Source organism: Caenorhabditis elegans, chromosome IV (assembly GCF_000002985.6).
Source record: "Caenorhabditis elegans chromosome IV".
NCBI classification, from domain to species: domain Eukaryota; kingdom Metazoa; phylum Nematoda; class Chromadorea; order Rhabditida; family Rhabditidae; genus Caenorhabditis; species Caenorhabditis elegans.
The window spans coordinates 2,512,303-2,535,298 of record NC_003282.8 but is presented as its reverse complement, the minus strand read 5'-3'; the positions used below and the strand labels follow the sequence as shown (position 1 = coordinate 2,535,298).

Below are 22,996 nucleotides of genomic sequence, written 5' to 3'. Positions count from 1 at the left end.
GAATTCCAAAAAGCTTCCAACTAACAAATTGTAGTTCTTTAAATTTCCTATATTTTCATATTTGAAAACTTTTTTCTATAACCACTCTGCGCAGAGTTACAAGCGTTTAAAGTTTGCCCCGTGAGAGAGCATGGGAGGAGGGTAGACGCAGACGCGCTCACCGCCTGCGTCTCCTCACACCTCTCGCTCTCTCGCACCTATCAAATTTCAAACGCCAGTAACTCCGCGCAGGATGGTGACAGAAAAAAATTGTCAACTGACAAATTGTAGAAAATTTCCAGCTCTACATTTTATTTCTTGACAATTTCTTTGCAAAACTTTTCGTTTTCGAGATATTAAAACTTTTTTTAAAAAAATTTAAAGTTTCAGCATTTTTCGAAAATTCTGTTAATTGTGTCTCGTTCCGAATGAAAAACTATTTTTTAGCTGATAGTTCACGGATTTCTGGCTTTCCTCAAAAATAGAAATGGAAGAGTTTGCCGAACTAGGCCATTTTCGTTCGGCCATATCTGGGGTAGATTTACGGCGCGTTGCGTGTCGCGTCGCGGCTCGGTTTAAGTTGTAAAACTAAATTTATTTGTCCGTGTGGAAAACACGACTTTCCCACGCGTTGTCCGGCAGGTCAATGGAGCGCGAAAATTCTATGAGAAAGGGGAGAACTCCGTGATAGTTTCAAAGAAATGTACTTTTCCGTTACACCCCATGTGAAAGAGCGTGAGAGGAGGGGAGACGCAGGCGCGCTCACCGTCTGCGTCTCCCCACCTCTCGCTCTCTCGCACCTACCAAATTTCAAACGCCAGTAACTCCGCGCCGGCTGGTGATGGAAAAAATTTGTCAACTGACAAAATATAGGAAATTTCCAGCTCTACACTTTGTTGGTTGACAATTTTTCCGAAAAGTTTTGTGGTTTTGAGATATTCCAGTTTAAATGAGAGAATTTAAAAATATCCCTTTTAAACTAAATGAACCAAAAAAGAATTGCCAAAAATAAATAAAATCAGAATGAGGAAGTAAAAGTGCACAAAAAAAGAAACAAAAGAATGTCATCTGCAGTAGATGGATACATGGATACATACGCAAATTATGAAAAACGGATATTTTGATGGTGCCCCTCTTGTGGTTCCGGAAGTTTCAAAACATGGCAATGAATTTCATTTTTTCGAAAAGAGAAGAAGTTTTATTGAGTTATCATTCTAGCTCGGAACATTTGGGCCAAAAAAACTTAACATCCCCAAACATTATTTTAATTTAAAAAATTCGGTCTTCAATAACTCCAAAACTGAAAATTTCTCCAAAAAGTTGCTAAGTTGTAGAACATAAAATTTCCTATATTTTGTTAGTTAAAAACTTTTTTCTAGCATTTCCCTCCGCAAAGATACACGAGGTTAAAGTTTGCACAAGAAGACAGTGTGGGGGAAAGGGAGACGCAGGCGAGGAGCGTGTCTGCGTCTCCCCCTTCCCTACGCTCTCTCACTTTAAAGGCTTGTAACTCAGCGCAGGGTAGAGCTATAGAAAAACTTTAAACTGACAAAGTATAGGAAATTTTGAGCTCTACAATTTTTTAGTTGACAACTTTTTTGTTATAGCCCTAGTTTTTGAATTTTTTAGCCTTAAAATTATTCTTATAGTTGCAGTTTTTAAAATTATTTTTCTCCATATTGTATAGTTAGGGTGAAATTTCAGATAAAAATTACTGAATACTCACTAAAATGATTTAAATTTTTATTGTAAAACCTTGAAAATTTCAGATATTTTCCGGAAAAAAAATTGTACTGAATTTTTTTTTTCAATCTTTCTGGATTATTTTTCCAGCATACTTCTACTATCTTAAAGATGTCTGAAAACACCTCAAAGGTTCAAAAAACACAAATTCATAACCAAATTTTTTTCAGCAGCAGAAAAGTCTTTTGGCCATACAAGAGGAGATGGGGGGGACAAGAAGGAATAAAAGAGCATGAAAATATGATTTTCTCGTGTTGTTTACGACGTCTGGTTGCCGAAATTTTACAAGAAAAACATAATATAAAGGGCAGGGAACTAGTAGGCAAATTTTGAAAATTTTTGAAAAAACATTTTTCGATTTTTTTTTGAATTTTTTTTTTTGAAAAATTTCCAAAAAAAAAAATGTTTTTGCAAAAGTTTTAATTTTCTTAATTTTTATCTAAAAGTGTAAAAATAATATATAACACATATAATTCACACAGTAATTGAATAAAAATGCAAAAATGTCTGGCGGAAAAAAAAATTTCAAAAATTCCAGAAAATATTACTAATTCATCGAACGTTTTCAGCAAATATAGAGTGGAAAAATTTATAGAATATTAAAAAATGCACCATGAGAGATATTAGTCACGATATATTACGTATGTTTAAGATTTATTTTTGAAGTTGGGAAGAAACAAATTTTGAAATTTTTTTGTAAAAAATAGTAATTTTTGGGAAATTCAGAAAAGTTTATAATTTTTGTGGCAACTTAAATATTAGTAAAATTTTTTAAAACTTATTTCGGAGAGAATATAAAAATTGAAACAAAAATCGAAAAAAAAAATTATAAATTTCAAAAACTTAAATATTTCCAGATTTTCTGTGTTTTTATGATTACAATTTTTTAAATAATTTAATTGGGAATTCTTTTAAAATTAATGTGATTTCTGTTTAAAAAAAAAGGAATTTTTCGAAAAAACATTTCGAAAAAATTTTAAACATTTTTTTCCAAACTTTCCCAAAAAATTCAGATTTTCAGTAATTTATAGCATTTTAAAAAAGTTTTGGCTTTGGTATTTATTCTAGTTTGTTGGTAAATTAAAAAAAAAAAAAAACTACAAGGTAACAAATTATTTTTTTTCAAATAAAATTTTTTAGGAAAAAAATGTTTCTCCACAAAAATATTTCCCTCGAAAATGTGAAAAAAAAACCTAGTATTCCACGTTACTATCTCCTCAAAAAATGTCTGCTTCACCAAAAAAGAATTCCTGAGCTCACGGAGCCCGTCAGTGAGCTTCTTCCTTCTTCTTCCACTTTTTCTCTCTTACTCACTTTTTTTCGACTCCTAATCAGTTCAATTACTGAACTGAAGACACGATAGTCCCCTGGGAGATTAAAATAAATGGGAAAAAGTGGTAAGAGAGCTCTCCTGCCGAAAATTTGTTCTATGTAAGAAAACTCAAGAAAAAAGTGACTTTTGGACACAAAAACACGCCATAAAACTAACTTTCTTGCATATTTTTGTGCAAAAACTGCGAAAAGTCACGTAAATCGACACGAGGGTTCCGTAAATCTACACAAACCTTAAAGTAGATGGATCACCTCCGTAAATCTACACAGAGAGTTTTGCAATGCTATAAAATTTTCCGTAAATCTAAACAGAAACCTGGTATTTCTACACTAAAAAAAACCTAAAGACTCAGTAAATACACACAGAGTGCTATGTGAATCACACAAAATTCTTGTAAAACTATACAGGAGTCCCCCGTAAATCTACACAGAAAGCAACCGTAAATCGTAAATCTACACAAAGGTTCTTGTCATTCAACACAACTCCCGTAAATCTACATAGAACACCTCCGTAAAACTACACAGCAACTGAGTAAATCTACATTTAAAAAAAACCTAGAGCCTCCGTAAATATCCCGTAAATATAAAATCCCGTAAATCTACAATGGAAACTTCTTGATCTCCACAAAAATATCTCGTAAATCTTAAATATGTAAAGTTTCCGTAAATTTACACCACAACTTTTTTAAATCTACTCAAACTCCCGTAAATCTACATGGAATACCTCCGTAAATCTGCACATGGCATCACGTAAATCTACACAGGACAGCTCCGTAAATTTACATAAAAATCCCGGATGCACCGTAAATATACACAGGGTTTCCGTAAATCTACATGGAACACCACCGTAAAACTACACAGCAACTGCGTAAATCTTCACAAAATCTCGTAAATCTACAATAATTTTTGATTTCTCGAAAAAAATATATTTTCATAAATAAAAAAGATGATGGGATTGACATTTTAGGGGTCAGAAAGCTTTCTAGAAAGTGCTCAAGCTCCGCCCCAATTTAAAAATCAATCTTTATTCGATAAAAAATCGATGAATATTATTGACTTTATAAAAAATAAATGATTGCAACCAAAAAACCAAAAATTTTCATTAAAAAAATGACAGTTCTTCGAAAAATCGATAAAAAATATTTTCACAAAAATATTTTTCGGAACTTTTTTTCCGATTTTTCCCACTGAGACGCCACGCACATCTAGTGAGCTCAAAATGAGCATTGATTAGGCACCAAAAAGTCCTGGAAAAAGCAATAACGCAGGGAAAAGAAGCCCTGCCGCACTGCCGGCGGCGGAGATCAAAAACCACGTGGCAAAACATCAAAAAATAATAATAATTAATATTGTTATTTTGAGATTTTATACATATTAGATAACATGGCAAAAAAAAATATATGTTTGGCTAAAACATTTTTTCAAACTTTTTTTTTTGAAACTCTAACTTTTCGGATCGGCCAAAACTCGAAATACGCTCATTGAGATCGACTTTTACATCCAAAAATTGATGCGATTTTCCTTTAAACGGAGAAAAACGCATTTCCGATCGGATTTGTGATCTTTTCTGTTGAAAAATTGAAAAAATGTCTGAAAATTTCCGTGTTTGGGAGTGTAATTTTGAGGGGAATAGCGGGAAAATCGATATAAACTTGAAAACATGTTTAAAATTCGAATTATCGATTTTTGCAATAAAGTTTGAGAATTATCGATTTTTGCGAAAAAAATTCGAAAATTAAATATAGATTTTCCATTAAAAAATTCGAAAATTATCGATTTTTTTCCAAAAAATCAAATCTGACTTTCACATGCGTTGCGGTTGCGTCGCGGTTAGAAAAACTGGAAATTATTGATTTTCCGGAAAAAAACTATTCCGATTCGATTTTTTCCGTAAATTATGGAAAATTATCGATTTTTCGCTCTGCGTTGCGGCAAAAGTTCAAAATTTCTTAAATAATTTATTGATCGATTTCGGAGTGTTATGCCTGAATGTGAATGGGTGATGGTAAAAAGAAAAAAAAAACAAGAAAAATAAATAAATATCGTGTGAAAACATGTAGAGAGCGCAAAAAAAATTGGGTAAAATATGAGAAAATCGATAAATTATGGGGGAAATCGGAAAACTGAAGGGGGAAAATTAATTATAGCTCAAAAGTCCTTGGATCTTGTTTAGGAATTGTTCCATTCGGCTGCGGAATTGAACTCTGCAAAAAATTATTGATTTTTTGAAAAAAAAAATTGAAACATTATCGATTTTTCTCTGAAAATATTGACTTTTTAAAATGAAAATATCGATTTTCCATGAAATAATATATTTTTCTTTACGATCATCAACTTCTTCAGAATAAAAATTATTGATTTTTGGAAAAGAAAAATTTTTTATGGATTTTTTGCAACTATTATCGATTTTTCATTAAATTGCCGTTTTTCTATAAAACTACCGTTTTTTTTTTAGAAAAAATTAAATTATTGATTACTGTATAAAATTATGAATTTTTATATGAAAGTGTCGATTTTTGTAAAAGTATAGATTTTTTGGGGAAAAAATTATTTAAATTATCGATTTTCATAAAATCATGAATTGTTATATGAAATTGTCGATTTATTCGTTGAAGTGTTGATTTTTCAAAAAAAAAAATTAAATTATCGATTTTTATAAAATCATGAATTTTTCTATTAAAATTATCGATTTTTATAAAAATTATCGATTTTTCTATGAAAATTATCGATTTTTTCAATACAAGTATCGATTTTATAGAAACTATCGATTTTTGGAAAAAAAAAAAGAATTATCGATTTTTATGAAATCATGAATTTTTCTATTAAAATTATCGATTTTTGGAAAAAAATGAATTATCGATATTTGGAAAAAAAATGAATTATCGGTTTTATAGAAACTATCGATTTTTTTTCATAAAATTATCGATTTTTAGAAAAAAAATGAATTATCGATTTTATAGAAACTACCGATTTTTGGAAAAAAAAATGAATTATCGGTTTTATAGAAACTATCGATTTTTTTTCATAAAATTATCGATTTTTAGAAAAAAAAATGAATTATCGATTTTATAGAAACTATCGATTTTTCTATGAAAACTATCGATTTTATAGAAGCTATCGATTTTTGGAAAAAAAATGAATTATCGATTTTATAGAAACTATCGATTTTTCTATGAAAACTATCGATTTTATAGAAACTATCGATTTTTGGAAGAAAAATGAATTATCGATTTTATAGAAACTACCGATTTTTGGAAGAAAAATGAATTATCGATTTTTCTATGAAAATTATCGATTTTTGGAAAAAAAAAAGAATTTTCGATTTTATAGAAACTATCGATTTTTCTATGAAAACTATCGATTTTATAGAAGCTATCGATTTTTGGAAGAAAAATGAATTATCGATTTTATAGAAACTATCGATTTTTCTATGAAAACTATCGATTTTATAGAAGCTATCGATTTTTGGAAAAAAAAATGAATTATCGATTTTATAGAAACTATTAATTTTTTTAATAAAATTATCGATTTTTGGAAAAAAAATGAATTATCGATTTTATAGAAACTATCGATTTTTTTAAATAAAATTATCGATTTTTTGGAAAAAAAAATTAAGTTATAGATTTTTATATAAATTTGCTACTTTCTATGAAAAACATCGATTTTCCCTTCAAAAACCATTGTAATTTATCGATTTTTGCGGCGACGAAAAAAATCTGCACCTTCCACGTCGATTTCCAGGTTCTGGATTAACTTCCATAAGCTCTGTAAATGCAGCTTCGAGTACTTGACGTGCTTGTTGATTCGATTTCTTCGAGAAAAGTTCATTCACATATTCATCGAAGAATGAGCGTTCGAAAGCGATTAGAGCATAGAGTGCCGAGCACGATTCCGCGTAGATACTGTTTTCACATGTGTTTGATAGGCACGTTTCGAAGACCGTCTGCAAAAATTTTTTAGAATTTTCTAAACGGAAATCTGGATATATGGCGAGTTGGCGGCGATAAAATTATTCAAATTATCGACCAAAGTTTTTTAAAATTAAACTTTTTATCGATTTTTCGATTTTTCGATTTTATCGATTTTCATCAAATTATCAATTTTTCAACAAAAAACTATCATTTTTCTATAGAATTATCGATTTTAACAACAAAAAAAAGCGTTTTTTGGCCGATTTCCAGGTGACAGACTAAATTGGCAGTTTGGATTAAACACTGCCAAATTAGTGGGCTTTTGCAGTATCCTGACAGCTTGCGGGCGCACATTAACACTCGTCTTTCCGTGCTTACCGGCAACATTTCCTTGAAAAGGAATGCCAAATTCTGTGTACATCTTCCTTTATTCGCCGGGCTACCGAAATGAAGAACAACTTCCGTCAGAGATTCCAGTGATGTTGATGTGATTTCCATTCCGAATTGTCCAGTCATGCCGAGCTGAAAAATCGGTTTTTCTTAATGAAAAGGTTCCGATAATTGATCATTTTATTTTGAAACAATCGATAAAATGCAGAAAATCAACAAAATGATATTATCGATTTTTTAAAATCAATTCTTCAAATAATTTTGAGGCTTTTTTATATCGATTTTTACAGAATTTCTTTCAATTTTTCGAATTTTTAGTTATCGATTTTATTGGGTATTTTTTGATTTTTGGAAAATTACGAACTTTTGGTTGCATTTTATTGATTTTTTCAATCATTGATGAAAAATCGATTTAACTTTTGTATAATTTAAATTTTGGAAGAAAAAATCAATAAAATACAGAAAAATCGATAAAATTGTGACACAAAATTTGAACTTTTCTAACGAAATTCCTTGATTTTTGGGGAATTATAGCTACTTTTTTCAAACTTGATGGATTTTCATGGAAATTAATGCCATTCCGAGCTAAAAATGGTTTTTTTTAATAAAAAAATTTGGAAAAATCGATATTTTTTGTTTTAAAAAAAGTAAAATGCAGGAAAATTGATTTTTTTTTTGCAAGTCGATAAATTTGAAAAAAATTCACAAATATATCGATTTTTCCGGATTTTTCAATTCTATCGATTTTCCCGGAAATTTATTGATTTTTGGTTGAGTTTTATCGATTTTTCAAAAAATTTATTCAATTTTCTTGAATTTCATGACTTTTAGGTCTTTTTTCCCCAATTTTTTCCCGAAATTTTATCGATTTTTCCGGATTTTTTTTTTGAAATTTTATCGATTTTTCCGGATTTTTTTAAAAAGTTTATCGATTTTTTTCGGATTTTTTTTTTGAAATTTTATCGATTTTTCCGTTTTTTTTTTTAAAGTTTATCGACTTTTTTTTTCAATTTTATCGATTTTCCGGTTTTTTTAAAAATTTTATCGATTTTTCCGGATTTCTTTTGATTTTTCCGGAATTTCGAAATTTTTACCCGAATGCACTGGCACAACGATGACATCAACTGATCGGACATTTCGGCGAGAGATTCTGGCGAGAATTCGACGAGATACAAGATTAAACGAAAGAATTTCAACGCGACTTCTGGCATTTGGAGCACTCGGTCATTCATGATTGTGAGCAACATTTCCAGTGAATGAATCACAACTTTTGCACCATTTGTACAGTTTTCACCTCCAAGTGTGAGGAAATCTTTGGAGAGCACATTTGATAGAATATCAATGAATAGAGCCTGCAACAAAAAAAAAAGAGTGGAAATTTTAGAAAAAATTTAAATTTTTGGTTGAAAATTAGCAATAGGGCGCGCTTGTAACATGAAAATTGTGAAATTTTGAATTTTAATTCAAAAATTCAAATTTTCAGTCGAAAATTAGCAATAGGGCGCACTTGTAACATGAAAATTGTGAAATTTTGAATGTTTAAACCAAATATTCAAATTTTCAGTCGAAAATTAGCAATAGGGCGCGCTTGTAACATGAAAATTGTGAAATTTTGAATTTTAATTCAAAAATTCAAATTTTCAGTCGAAAATTAGCAATAGGGCGCACTTGTAACATGAAAATTGTGAAATTTTGAATGTTTAAACCAAATATTCAAATTTTCAGTCGAAAATTAGCAATAGGGCGCACTTGTAACATGAAAATTGTGAAATTTTGAATGTTTAAACCAAATATTCAAATTTTCAGTCGAAAATTAGCAATAGGGCGCACTTGTAACATGGAAATTGTGAAATTTTGAATTTTAATTCAAAAATTCAAATTTTCAGTCGAAAATTAGCAATAGGGCGCGCTTGTAACATGAAAATTGTGAAATTTTGAATTTTAATTCAAAAATTCAAATTTTTGTCAACCACTTGTTTCAACTACGCTCCATTGTTGATATTATCAACAGAGCGCGCTTATAACTGGAAATTTTGAATTTTTTTAATCGAAAATTCAAATTTTCAGTCGAAAAAAAAAAAAAAAGGGCGCACTTGTAACATGAAAATTGTGAAATTATTAATTTTTGAATTCAAAAATTCAAATTTTGATCGACCGCTTGTTTCAAGTGTGCCCCATTGCAAATACTATCAACAGGGCGCGCTTGCAGTGTGAAAATTGTAAAAGTTCGAATTTTTACTGAAAATTTCAAAAAATGTCTATCGCCCAAAGGTTGAACATGTGCCCTATTGAAACAATTATCAATAGAGCGCACTTGCATAATTCAAAATTTGAAATCTCCAGCAGCCGACCCAAGTGCGCCCTATTGCGAAATTTGATATTTTTAAATTCAAAATTATTTCTCGGAAAATCGAATTTTTCACATTTTAGCTATTCTACTGAAAATCAAAAAAAATTAAATTTTCGCCAGCCGCTCGTTGCAAGTGCGCCCCATTGTTAAAATTGTCAATAGAGCGCACCTGCTCGAATTTCTCGCCAGCCGTAAGTTGCAATAGGGCGCATTTGCAAAATTCTAATTTTTTGTTCAAAAAAAATTCAAATTTTCCGCACTTTTTCTCAATAGGGCGGACTTGCAACTGCGGTGAGATTTTCGAAAAATTTTTGAATTAAAACTGCTTTTTAGCGGCGCAAAAATCAATATTTATATTCAAGTTTTAAAATTCGAGCCGCCCGTATTTTGCGATTAAAATTCTAAAAATTCAAATTTTCCGCAAACGCGCTCTACTGCCAATTTTGCCATTGGGGCGCTTGGGGCGCGGTCGGCGGGAAATTCGAATTTTTAATTCCAAAATCTTCCAAACGCGCTCTAATGATCAAAGTGTAAAATTTTGGCGGGAATTTCAAATTTCCCCGTACCAAATCGGTTGCCTTCTCCTCATCGTCGGCTGTAAACGTGGAAAATCGCTGAAATTGGTCAGTTTTGTAGGTGTCCACAATTTGGAGCAACGACGCATAAAGAGCATTCGACTCGTCCTCATTATCAATGTATATTGATACTTTTGTAGTGACGTCGAGAATCAATTGAAGAATATTCGAAACCACCAACTCATTTTGATTACGGGAACGCATTAGGCCAACGCATTTGTCGATGATTGCGTAGAGAAATTCTGAAGAAATTTGATGAATTTTTACAAGTTTTTCCCAGAAAATTGAAAATTTGGGCAGAGGTTCCCCGTAAAAGTGGTCAAAATGGGCAATAATTGGTAATTGTGATGAAAATAATAGACTGTTCTATTATTTTCGCCACAATCGCCAATAATTGCACATTTACCACGGAATTTATTGAAGTTTCAATGAGTTTTACATTTTTTGATCACTTTATTGAAAAATTGAAAAAAAGGGTTAAAATTTCAACTTTCGTCCAAACGAAAAATCGAGCTATGCCGAGAAAATGGATAGTTTTAGCAGATTTTCGCAAAATCACAAAAATTCTCACTTTTTCGAGCAGTTTCACTCAATGAAATAAGCTCTTTTTTGCGTTTTTATCATAAAAAATCAAGCTTTCTCTAGTTTTTCCAAAATTTTTCGTCAGATTTTTGGATACAATTTTCCAGTTTAAGTTTTCGATTTCAAGGTAATTTAGAGCTATTTTTAATATTTTTTATCTATTTTTCTGTTTTTGAGATTTCTAGCAGTTTTTGAGCCGTTTTTCCTAATTATTTGGAATTTCTCAGGTTTTGTAGATTTTTCGAACCATTGCCAATGCATTTTTTTTTGAATTTTTACATAAATTTCAGCAAAATTATGGTTCTCCAATTTTTCAAAAAAAAATTTTTTGGAATTTCTGTAGCTGAGCTCAAAAACACTCCGCTCAATCCTTTTTTTTTTAATTTTTTTTGTAAAATTTTCAAATATTGCTCAAAATTTCCGCTTAAAAAACAAAACACCGGAGGCGAAAAATAGTTTTCCCCAAAAAATTGAAAATTTGGGCAGAGGTTCCCCGTAAAAGTGGTCAAAATGGGCAATAATTGGTAATTGTTAGGAAAATAATAGGTGGGTACCATTATTTTCGCCACAATCGCCAATAATTGCACATTTGCCACGGAATTTATTGAAACTTCGATGAGTTCTACATTTCGAGATTTTCAAAATTAAAAAAAAAAATTCTAACACACTCTATACCATTAAAAGTTCGCCAATTCCTTCAAAAAATCGATTTTTGCCGGGAAAAATGATAGTTTTAGAAATGTTTCCTATTTCACCAGTTAAGCTCGGAAAATCACAAAACTGCTAAATTTTTTGGGTTTTTTTTTTTCAAAAAAAAAATCTTTTTTCCCACATTTTTCGACAGATTTCCCAAAAATTGTCTCTGATTGGGCTCGTTTTCTCAAATTTTTGGATACAGCTATTTTAATAATTTTTTTTTCTCATTTTTTGAGATTTCTAGCAGTTTTTCGATCAGTTTTTCCTAATTTTTTAAGAGTTTTTGTGTGATTTGGCTCAAAAAACGCGACAGAGAGCAAAAATGAATTTTTTTTGTCGAATTTTGACATAAATTTCAACAGAATTCTCTTCTTTTTATCAAATATTCACTTATTTTTTCCCAATTTTTCAAAAAAAATTTTTTGGAATTTTAGTAGCTGAGCTCAAAAACTTCCGCCCAATCCTTTTTTTTAAATTTTTTTTGTAAAATTTTCAAATTTGACTTAAAATTTCTTTTTTCAATTTTAGCACATTTAGCTACTTTTCAATGATTTTTTTGAAAAACAATTTCTATCTAAAATTCTAAAATTCTCAGAATTGGCTCAAAAAAAAAACACACTGAAGAGCACAGGAGCCGAGTGGCTCTGACTAGCTTTTGCCACTCCATCAAAACACTGCAAATAATCGACAATTTGCGAATCAATGTCTGTTCTCGTTGGTTGATCACAAGCTGACACAAATCTCTCGGATAGCGGGACCAAAATCAATTTGAACATGTTCTCTTGAAGCTCCTGATCGTTGGCGGCTGCTCCGATGAGCACAAGAGCTTTCATGAGATTTGCTCGATTTGGGAGACGGGCAATATCAAGGGAATTGAGATATTCAAAGAGTTCCGGTGATGAAGCAATGTCTGAAGCATGAGATTCCACGAGGCTTAGCAGACAGTCAATTGCGTCCTGGCATAGTCTGGAATTTTAATTTTGTTTTATTAATAGTTTTTTTACACACTTAAAAATAAATTCTAAGACTTTTGTAATTATTTTTTGCCAAAAAACGCTTGAGAAAAATTGTTTGTTTGTTTTTTACTTTTTGAAAAAAAAAGAAATTTGAATTTTTAGGCTAAAAATCGCAAGAAATTACCGATTTTCTCTCCAATTTCTTTAAATTCAACAGATTCAACGTTTTCCCTTTAAAATCTTAAAATTTCACTTTAATAAATGACATATATATAATGGGAAAATTGAATTTTGTAGCACATTCCATCCCATGAGAACTTCCTTTTTTTTTCGACTAAATTCAAGAGAAATCACGGAAAAAATTGATTGAAAAAAACTGGAAAACCCATTTTTAGAGAAGTTCTCATGGGAAAAATGTGCTACAAAATTCAATTTTCCCATTATATATGTCATTTATTAAAGTGAAATTTTAAGATTTTAAAGGGAAAACGCTGAATCTGTTGAATTTAAAGAAATTGGAGAAAAAATCGGTAATTTCTTGCGATTTTTAGCCTAAAAATTCAAATTTCTTTTTTTTTTGTCAATTTTCGAGTTTTTCATCTTATAAAAGCCAAATTTTTACATTTTTTTGAAAGTAAAAATTGAAAAATATTGATTTTCCAGGAAAACGAAAATTTCAATTTTTTAAAAAGTTTTCCTGTAAAAAATTGTTGCCAAAACTCAACTTTTCCGGAGAAAATTAGAAAAAAACACATATTTTTTTTTCAAAATTCTAAAAACTACATTGTTGAATTTTTTTTTGGTTATTTTTTTCCCTGAAATTGCGAATTTTTGAACATTTTCAGGATTACTGTAGCCACCACCACGCACTTTTCCTCGGAACCATAGTTGACGAGCACGGCGAGCACTTTTTTGATCACAAATCGAACCAAAATCGCTGAAAATTCCTTGCTTTGTGGCATCACTGGTAGATTTTCCGAAGATACTCCCTGGTAGTCGTTCCATTTCTGTAAATTTTAGAATTTACCAAATTTTTTCTTAACGTTTTGGGGTTTTGGCAATTTTTTTCACAAATTTTGGAATTTTTCCTGATTTTTTTAAAATTTTTGGCAATTTTTTATTTGAAATTTCTAGATTTTTGGCAACTTTTACTTAAATTTTGGAACTTGCTAAATTTTTTCTTAAATTTTTGGGGTTTTGGCAATTTTTTTCTCAAATTTTGGAATTTGCCGATTTTTGTTCTGGAATTCTTGAATTTTTTTACTTAAATTTTTAGGTTTTTGGAATTTTTCCTGAATTTTTTTTAATTTTCGGCAATTTTTTATTAAATTTTTCAAGTTTTTGGCAATTTTTTTTTGAAATTTCTAGATTTTTGGAAACTTTTACTTAAATTTTGGAACTTGCTAAATTTTTTTCCTGAATTTTTAGGTTTTTGGAATTTTTCCTGATTTTTTTTCAGGTTTTTAGAAATTTTTTACCTGGTTTTTCCTGGGTTTTTCCAGTTTTTTAAAAAATTCTTTACGTTTTTGATAATTTTTTCGTAAAATACTGGATTTTTGGTTTTTGGAATTTTTTTCCCCTTAAAACTTAGGTTTTTTTAAAATTTTTCATTAATTTTTCAGAATTTTCTTTAATTTTTCGTTTTTGTGGCAAAATTCATAAGATTTTGGTATTTTAAGACTTAAAGTCGACGATTTTTTACCTGAAAAAATCACAGAATTTCAGATTTTTGAATAAAATACTCTGACAAAATCGAAATTTTGTCATTTTTTGTCGTTTTTTCCATTTTTTAGGTGGAAATTATAATATTTTTTTTGGAAAATTTCCGAATTTTCCGACTGAAAAACGCTCAAAAGTTCAAAATTTCGGAGTAAAAAAGCATTTTTTTTTTCCAAAACTTTTCAAAATTGTAGAGATGCTCAAAATGCTCAAAATTTTCAAATTTATGGTAGAAAAAAAACCAAATAATGTTTAGTCTATTTTTTTCTTCTATTTCTCACATCACAATCGACCGAGGAGCTCGCTGCATTGAGGAATCTTCTCAAACAAAGAAATGTGCTCCGGCAAAGCTCTGGACTGATCATTTCACGTGAAGCATTGGCAAAAACGTCGTGTTCAATGGAAGCCCATGCGAAGAGTTCACCCATTACTCTGAAAAATTTGGAAATTAGAGGGAAAAATTAGCACTTTTTGGAGCATTTTTAGCTAGAAAATAGGAGGAAGTTTGAAAATTTTTCATATAAAATTTATAATTTTCTGATTCAAACTTAGGATATTGAGTTTTTTTTTGTGCAAATTAATTAAATATGAATTAATTTTCACGAAAATTTCACTGAAAAATTTTCAAATTTCCGTTTTTTTTTTGCAATTTTTCTTTAAAACTATAGGTTAAATTGTTTTAATTCGAAAATTAATTTTTTATAATAATTTTTGTCAATTATTAAAAAAAAAAATTTTGAAATAAGAGTAAATACCAAATTATTGAAGAAAATTTTTTTTTTAGATTTTTTGAAAATATATACACTTTTGTGCAAATATAAATTGATTTTCACAAAATTTGTAAATTTTAAAAAATTATATTTAAAATTAATTTTTCCAGTATTTTTAATTTTTCAAAAAAAAAGGGCAAATTTTTAAAGAAAGTTTCAAAGGTGGAGTACCGAAATTTGAGACTTTGCTTTTTTAGACCCAAATTGGTCCAAAACTACCGAATTTCGTAATGAGACGCTCTGAAAATGTCTCAAAAAAAAGTTATGGCGGTTCAAAGTTCGACAAAATAAGGCCCATTTTCAGCTAAAATCAAAATGTTTCCAATTTCTCGGTGTCGCAACGTCTGGAATCTAACTTTTATTTATTTATCACTTTTTAATAAATATTGTGGTCTATGAGTGGGCGTTTATTCGTTGATTTAAGTACATTTATGGTCATAACAGTGGCAAAGTGTGCCCCAAAGACCATAAATGTATTTAAAACAACGAATAAACGCCCAATCAAAGACCACAATATTTATTAAAAAGTGATAAATAAATAAAAGTTAGATTCCAGACGTTGCGACACCGAGAAAATGGAAACATTTTGATTTCAGCTGAAAATGGGCCTTATTTTGTCGAACTTTGAACCGCCATAACTTTTTTTTGAGACATTTTCAGAGCGTCTCATTACGAAATTCGGTAGTTTTGGACCAATTTGGGTCTAAAAACGCAAAGTCTCAAATTTCGGTACTCCACCTTTAAAACTTTTTTTAAAAATTTGCCCTTTTTTTTGAAAAATTAAAAATACAGGAAAAATTAATTTTAAATATAATTTTTAAAAATTTACAAATTTTGTGAAAATCAATTTGTATTTGCACAAAAGTATATATTTTCAAAAAATTTTTTTTTGGTAGTTTTGGACCATTTTGTGTCTAAAAAAGCAAATTCTCAAATTTCGGTACTCCACCTTAATATTTAATACAAAATTATTGAAAACTACTTAATTAATAATAAAAGTTGTCGTTGGCCTAAGAAGATCTAAAAACTTTCAAAAAATTTTTTTTTTCAAAATTTGAATTTTTAAAAATCTCCAAAAATCCGTCGATTTCCATCATTTTTCCACAAATTTTGCTCCAAAATGCTCCAAATTCCTCTGCAAATCTTCCAAAACCACCCACATAATGAACGGATCAACTTCCAGCGCGTACTGAGCCCGATCCTGTGTCGGCTGCTCAATGCACATTTGCAAGTATTGCGCTTTCTTCGTCTCATCGAATTTCCGTCCCGTATGGAATAGTTTCTGCGTGTAGTCGAACACGTCACCCGACACGTGACATGCACCATCGATTTCCTCTCCGACGATGGAATTGGCAAGGATGAGCATAAGCCAGTGCTGATCCTCTTGCCACATTGGTAGACGACGGCTCATATCTCCGGTGGAGCCCGTGGTGGCCATCGCGGTGAACTCGGCAAGGGATGTGTGAAGATTTCTGGAAAATTTTGTGGAAATTTCAAACTTACAATTAGATATTTGACAAGTTTTCTCTAGATAAATTGAAAATTTGGGCAGAGGTTCCCGGTAAAAGTGGCAAAAATGTGCACTAATTGGTGATTGTGGTGGGAATAATAGGAATTTCCAATTATTTCCACCACTATCGCCAATAGAGCACATTTGCCACGAAATTAAATTTGAAATTTTTGATAGGAAATTGTAAAATCTCAGTTCCAGTCAAAAAAATCAGATTTTTTTTCGGGAAACTGGGCAAAAAGTGTAAAAATTGCTGGATTCCAAGTTTTTGCTGTTGAAAAAATGGAGAAAAATATCAAATCTTCGTTTTTCCCAAAAAATTGCAAATTTGGGCAGAGGTTCCCCGTAAAAGTGGTCAAAATATGCAATAATTGGTGATTGGGGTGGGAATAATAGATGAGTACCATTATTTCCACCACAATCGCCAAAATATTTGCACATTTACCACAATGAGTACATTTTGATTTTCGGGTTTTAATGTATTACGGGAACACAAGGCTCTGAGAATGCGTATTGCACAACATATTTGACGCGCAAAATATCTGGAAGCGAAAACTACAGTAACTCTTGAAAGGACTACTGCTTGTGTCGAAGATTTCTGGAAAATTTCGAGTTTTTTCTGGAAATTTTTTTGAAAAAGAATAGGTAACTCTTTTTATTTCTACTCCAATCAGAAGTGCAAATTTTTTTTCCGGCAAATCGGCAAATTGCCGGAAATGAAAAAAAAAAAACAGAAACGAATTTTCCGAAAAACCGGCAAATTGTGGTTTTGTACATTTTTTTTTCTGGAAATTTCAGAATTTCAATTTTAATCGGCAAAATTGTACGCAATTTTCCTACACATAAGTTAATAAGTAAGCAAATTCTATGAAAATATCTGAAGAAAACGGGGAAAACAAAATATCCGGCAAATCGGCAATTTGCCAAAAATTAAAATTTCCGGCAAACCGGCAATTTCTCGGAAATCAAAATATCCGGCAAATTGCCGAAAATCAAAATATCCGGCAAATGGGCAATTTGCCAAAAATCAAAAATTCCGGCAAACCGGCAATTCGGCAAAAATCAAACTATCCGGCAAACCGGAAATTCGCCAAAAATCAAAATTTCCGGCAAATCGGCAATTTCTCGGAAATCAAAATATCCGGCAAACCGGCAATTCGCCGAAAATCAAAATATCCGGCAAACCGGCAATTCGACAAAAATCAAAATTTCCTGCAAATTGGCAATTTGCCGAAAATCAAAATATACGGCAAACCGGCAATTTGCCAAAAATCAAAATTTCCGGCAAATTGGCAATTTGCCGAAAATCAAAATATCCGGCAAACCGGCAATTTGCCGAAAATCAAAATTTCCGGCAAATTGGCAAACTGGCAATTTGCCAAAAATCAAAATTTCCACAAACCGGCAATTTCTCGGAAATCAAAATATCCGGCAAACCGGCAATTCGAGAAAAATCAAAATTTCCGGCAAACCGGCAATTTCTCGGAAATCAAAATATCCGGCAAACCGGCAATTCGCCAAAAATCAAAATTTCCGGCAAATCGGCAATTTCTCGGAAATCAAAATATCCGGCAAACCGGCAATTCACCGAAAATCAAAATATCCGGCAAACCGGCAATTCGACAAAAATCAAAATTTCCTGCAAATTGGCAATTTGCCGAAAATCAAAATATACGGCAAACCGGCAATTTGCCAAAAATCAAAATTTCCGGCAAATTGGCAATTTGCCGAAAATCAAAATATCCGGCAAACCGGCAATTTCTCGGAAATCAAAATATCCGGCAAAGCGGCAATTCGCCAAAAATCAAAATTTCCGGCAAATCGGCAATTCGCCGAAAATCAAAAAATCCGGCAAACCGGAAATTCGCCAAAAATCAAAATTTCCGGCAAATTGGCAACCTGGCAATTTGCCAAAAATCAAAATTTCCGGCAAATCGGCAATTCGCCGAAAATCAAAAAATCCGGCAAACCGGAAATTCGCCAAAAATCAAAATTTCCGGCAAATTGGCAACCTGGCAATTTGCCAAAAATCAAAATTTCCGGCAAATCGGCAATTCGCCGAAAATGAAAAAATCCGGCAAACCGGAAATTCGCCAAAAATCAAAAATTCCGGCAAATTGGCAATTTGACGAAAATCAAAATATCCGGCAAATCGGCAATTTGCCAAAAATCAAAAATTCTGGCAAACCGGCAAACCGGCAATTCGCCGAAAATCAAAATATTCGGCAAATGGGCAAAAAAATTGCCTCCCTGATAATTGCACATTTACGGTAAATTATGATTTTGAGGTTGTCTAGCCACAATTTTGAAATTTCAAGTTTTTCCGCTCGTTTTTTATTCAAAATCAAGTTTTTTTCCAATTTTTAAAATTATCTGTTTTCTGAGGCGTGCTTTGGAGAAAATTTCAAAAGAATATTTTTTCATTTAAAAAACCTAGAAATTTTTTTTCGAATAAATTTTTAAATTTTTAAATTCACTCAATTTTTTCAAACATTATCCAGAAAATTAGTGGCAAACTGATATATTTCAGGATTTTTTTGCATTAAAAATACAATTCAGAAGCACACTGCAACTTTTCCCTCACGAGGGATGACAAGAAGTGGTTTCTAGGCCATGGCCGAGGGGCCGACAAGTTTCAGCGGCCATTTATCTTGCTTTGTTTTCCGCCTGTTTTCTTTTGTTTTTCATCGATTTTTCCCGTTTTTTCTTATTAAAACTGATAAATAAATATTTTTTGCAGATGCTAAAACAATTTCCAAGTAAAAATCATGTATTCAGTGGGCAAGCAGCGGTGAAAGTGGGCATTGTAATATGATGGATTACGGGAATACAAAACCTAAACTTTTTCTGAAACATGATACATATGCTGCTTAAATGCTGAGACTACCTGATTTTCATAACGAGACCGCTGAAAAAGTTTTGAGGTTTCCAAAATTCAACTTTTTTGGTGAAAAAGTCTAGATTTTCGCACAAAAAGTTGAATTTTGAAAACCTCAAAACTTTTTCAGCGGTCTCGTTATGAAAATCAGGTAATTTCAGCATCTAAGCATCATATGTATCATGTTTCAGAAAAAGTTTAGGTTTTGTATTCCCGTAATCCATCATTTTACATTGACCACTTTCACCGCTGCTTGCCCACTGAATACATGATTTTTTTACTTGGAAATTGTTTTAGCATCTGCAAAAAATATTTATTTATCAGATTTATTAAGAAAAAACAAAAAACATCGATGAAAAACGAAAGAAAACAGGCGGAAAACAAAGCAAGATAAATGGCCGCTGAAACTTGTCGGCCCCTCGGCCATGGCCTAGAAACCACTTTTCCTCGTCCCTCGTGAGGAAAATGTTGCAGTGAAGCACACTATTTAACTGGAAAATCGGAATAATCTCCGCAACTTACGTAGCCATATTCTCCATAAACTCTCCAACCGAATAGCAAATCATCGCTCCGAGCGGATTAAATAGATCCATAAATAATGTCCGATCTTCCGAGTCTTCATCTCCATCATCTTCATCTTTTGCCACTGGCCGTGTACCTTTTGGTGGGGCAAGAAGATTCGATACAAATGCATTGACAATCATTAACGTCGGCCATTTAACTAATTCATTATCAACAGCGTCGGCTTCTTCTTCTGACGAGAAGCATGTCCGCCAGCGGCCACGTAGAAGAACTACGATTGCATCGTAGATCAGTGCTAGCGATGTGTGATCCTCGTGTTCGGCTTCTCCCTGAATAACAAGATAAATTTTTTTGCATTTTGTGGGAAAAAATATCAAAAAATATCGTTTTCTGATAAAAAAATTGCAAAATTTGGGCAGAGGTTCCTCGTAAAAGTGGTCAAAATGTGCAATAATTGGTAATTGTGATGAAAATAATCGATATTTCATATTATTTCCACCACAATCACCAATTCACCACACACTTGCCACGAAATTAAATATGAAATTTGTGATAGGAATTCTAAAATCTCAGTTCCAGTCAAAAAATTGAAATTTTTCTGGAAAAATATAGAAATTAGGGATTTTTGTTTTTGAAAAACTTGGCAATATGACTTTTAATTTTTATTTGCTATTCGGATGGAAATTTATGAAAATTCTAGAATTTTCCGCAGAAAATCTTGTAAACTTTGCGGGATTTCATGTTTTTGCTGGTGAAAAAAAATGGAGAAAAATATCAAAGCTCTTCGCTTTTCTCGAAAAATTGCAAAAAATGTGCAATAAGTGGTAATAACGGTGTAAATAATTGGTAACACCCCAAAAATTGCACATTTACCACAGAAAACATTCAAAATTCGCCAAAACTATGTAATTTTTTTTTGATTTTCCGATTTTTCGAAAAAAATTTCGATTTTTCGAAAAATTAGCTACATATTTTGCCCCCATTATTCTTCTTTTTAGAAGGAATTTCAATGTTTTCTTATAAATATAAGCAAAATTAGATTTAAAAAAATCTTATTTTAAGGTTAATTTTCTGAAAATATTTATCGAAAATTTTCGTTTTTCGATTTTCACTGAAAAACATCGAAAAACCGAAAAATGACACCCTTGGTTACAGTAACCAGTTGGCAGCGCGGCGAGACCCGTAGGATCACTGCAACTTTTTCCTCACGGGGGACGAGGAAAAGTGGTTTCTAGGCCATGGCCGAGGGGCCGACAAGTTTCAGCGGCCATTTATCTTGCTTTGTTTTCCGCCTGTTTTCTTTCGTTTTTCATCGATTTTTTTCGTTTTTTCTTAATAAAACTGATAAATAAATATTTTTTGCAGATGCTAAAACAATTTCCAAGTAAAAAAATAATGTATTCAGTGGGCAAGCAGCGGTGAAAGTGGTCAATGTAAAATGATGGATTACGGGAATACAAAACCTAAACTTTTTCTGAAACATGATACATATGATGCTTAGATAATTTTTTACTTGGAAATTGTTTTAGCATCTGCAAAAAATATTTATTTATCAGTTTTATTAAGAAAAAACTGGAAAAAGCTATTTTTTTTTCCCTTTTTTCCCACCACTTTTCCTCGTCCCTCGTGAGGAAAAAGTTGCAGTGATAAAAATGTTAAGCAGAATTTTAGACAATTCGAAATTTCGGAAAATTGAAAAATTTTAGTTTTTCGATTTTATGATGAAAAAATAAAAAAAACCGACACCCTTGGAAATAACAAACTTTAACTTCCGAACAGAGGTGGGCGGATATTTTTTTCGGATATTTTCTAATAATGAATTTATCAATAAGTATTGATGTAGTTATTCAGGAAGAAATGTATTCGAACAAAACAGTAACTATTAAGCAACATTTTAATATGATAAAACCTAGAAAAATTCTACAAGTTTTCCTTACCGAGACCTTAAAACTTATTAGCCGAGCAACATCGGATATCGGATATTACGGATATTACGGATATCGGATAATGGACTTGCATATCGTTTATACAGAAAACTTGTAGAATTTTTCTAGGTTTTATCATATTAAAATGTTGCTTAATAGTTACTCTTTGGTTTGGATACATTTCTTCCAGAATAACTACATCAATACTTATTGATAAATTCATTATTAGAAAATATCCGAAAAAAATATCCGCCCACCTCTGCTTCCGAATTGAAAACGGTACAATTGTTTTCAATCTACAACATTTTCAATGTATATGACGCAGTAAATTTGTGTTCGAAAACATTTCTAATGAAACGTTGCATATATTTGCATATATATTTCAGTAAAAGGTCTCATAGGTCTCTAAAATAAATTATCATTATTTTGATTATGATTGTCAAAATCCTACTACTGCTGCTCATCCTGTTCTTTTCCTCGGCCACTGTTTTCGGCTCTGATGGACTTTACTCGTGCCTTTTTGATTGTGGAGCATATTCACATATACCATGCTTCGATTATTGCAAACAATGCATGGAAACTTGTAATCGGAGGTTTAAATAAAAAAAGTTGTGTTATTTCTCATTAATAAAAGTGAACATTTTGCAATAAAGTACTCATAAAAACTCATCAAAAACGTTTGATAAATTTTTAAAAAATTTTCAAAATAGCACGATATAGAAAAATTTTCAATTCCGGCAATTTGCCGGTTTGCAGGAAATTTTAAATTTTCATCAAATTGCCGATTTGCCGGATATTAATTTGCCGGAAGTGTTTAGATTTTTTATAAAACGGACGACTACTTAAAACTGTGACTTTTTAAAACTTCTTTCCCGTTTTCTATAATATTTTCATAGAATTTGCTTAATATTAAAAATAAATGTAGGGGCATTTTTTTAGGATACGTACAATTTTGCGGATTAAAATTGAAATTTCCAGAAAAAAAAAATGTGCAAAACCACAATTTGCCCAAAATTTTCGGCAATCGCCGTTTTTTAGGCAAATTGGCACATTGCCGATTTGCCGAAAGTTTTCAATTCCGGTAATATGTCGATCTGCCGATTTTCCGGATATTTTAAAAACGGCAATTTGGCAACGTGCCGATTTGTCGAAAGTTTT

At 31.3% G+C, this 22,996-nt stretch overlaps 1 protein-coding gene and 1 non-coding gene across 5 annotated transcripts in view; both read right to left on the bottom strand.

Annotated features, from left to right (window-relative positions):
* Nucleotides 1-1,549: 1,549 nt before the first annotated feature.
* Y69A2AR.40 lies at nucleotides 1,550-1,599 on the bottom strand. Its single transcript, NR_052985.1, has one exon. It is a non-coding gene; the product is annotated as an Unclassified non-coding RNA Y69A2AR.40 (non-coding RNA).
* Nucleotides 1,600-5,002: 3,403 nt separating this feature from the next.
* Y69A2AR.16 (Exportin-4) overlaps nucleotides 5,003-22,996 on the bottom strand; it is a gene marked incomplete at both ends in the record, with an annotated part of 32,494 nt that continues 14,500 nt past the window's right edge. The window contains 10 exons of one of the 4 annotated variants that reach the window (NM_067815.7): nucleotides 5,003-5,258; nucleotides 6,777-6,997; nucleotides 7,344-7,487; nucleotides 8,450-8,707; nucleotides 10,272-10,522; nucleotides 12,178-12,524; nucleotides 13,385-13,521; nucleotides 14,515-14,665; nucleotides 16,164-16,475; nucleotides 19,914-20,242. In NM_067815.7, the coding sequence (NP_500216.2) occupies nucleotides 5,192-5,258; nucleotides 6,777-6,997; nucleotides 7,344-7,487; nucleotides 8,450-8,707; nucleotides 10,272-10,522; nucleotides 12,178-12,524; nucleotides 13,385-13,521; nucleotides 14,515-14,665; nucleotides 16,164-16,475; nucleotides 19,914-20,242 (2,217 nt within the window). Of the gene's footprint in view, nucleotides 5,259-6,776; nucleotides 6,998-7,343; nucleotides 7,488-8,449; nucleotides 8,708-10,271; nucleotides 10,523-12,177; nucleotides 12,525-13,384; nucleotides 13,522-14,514; nucleotides 14,666-16,163; nucleotides 16,476-19,913; nucleotides 20,243-22,996 lie in introns of those variants that run through there. The other 3 variants (NM_001307308.3, NM_001380093.1, NM_001380094.1) reach the window with 3 other exon arrangements.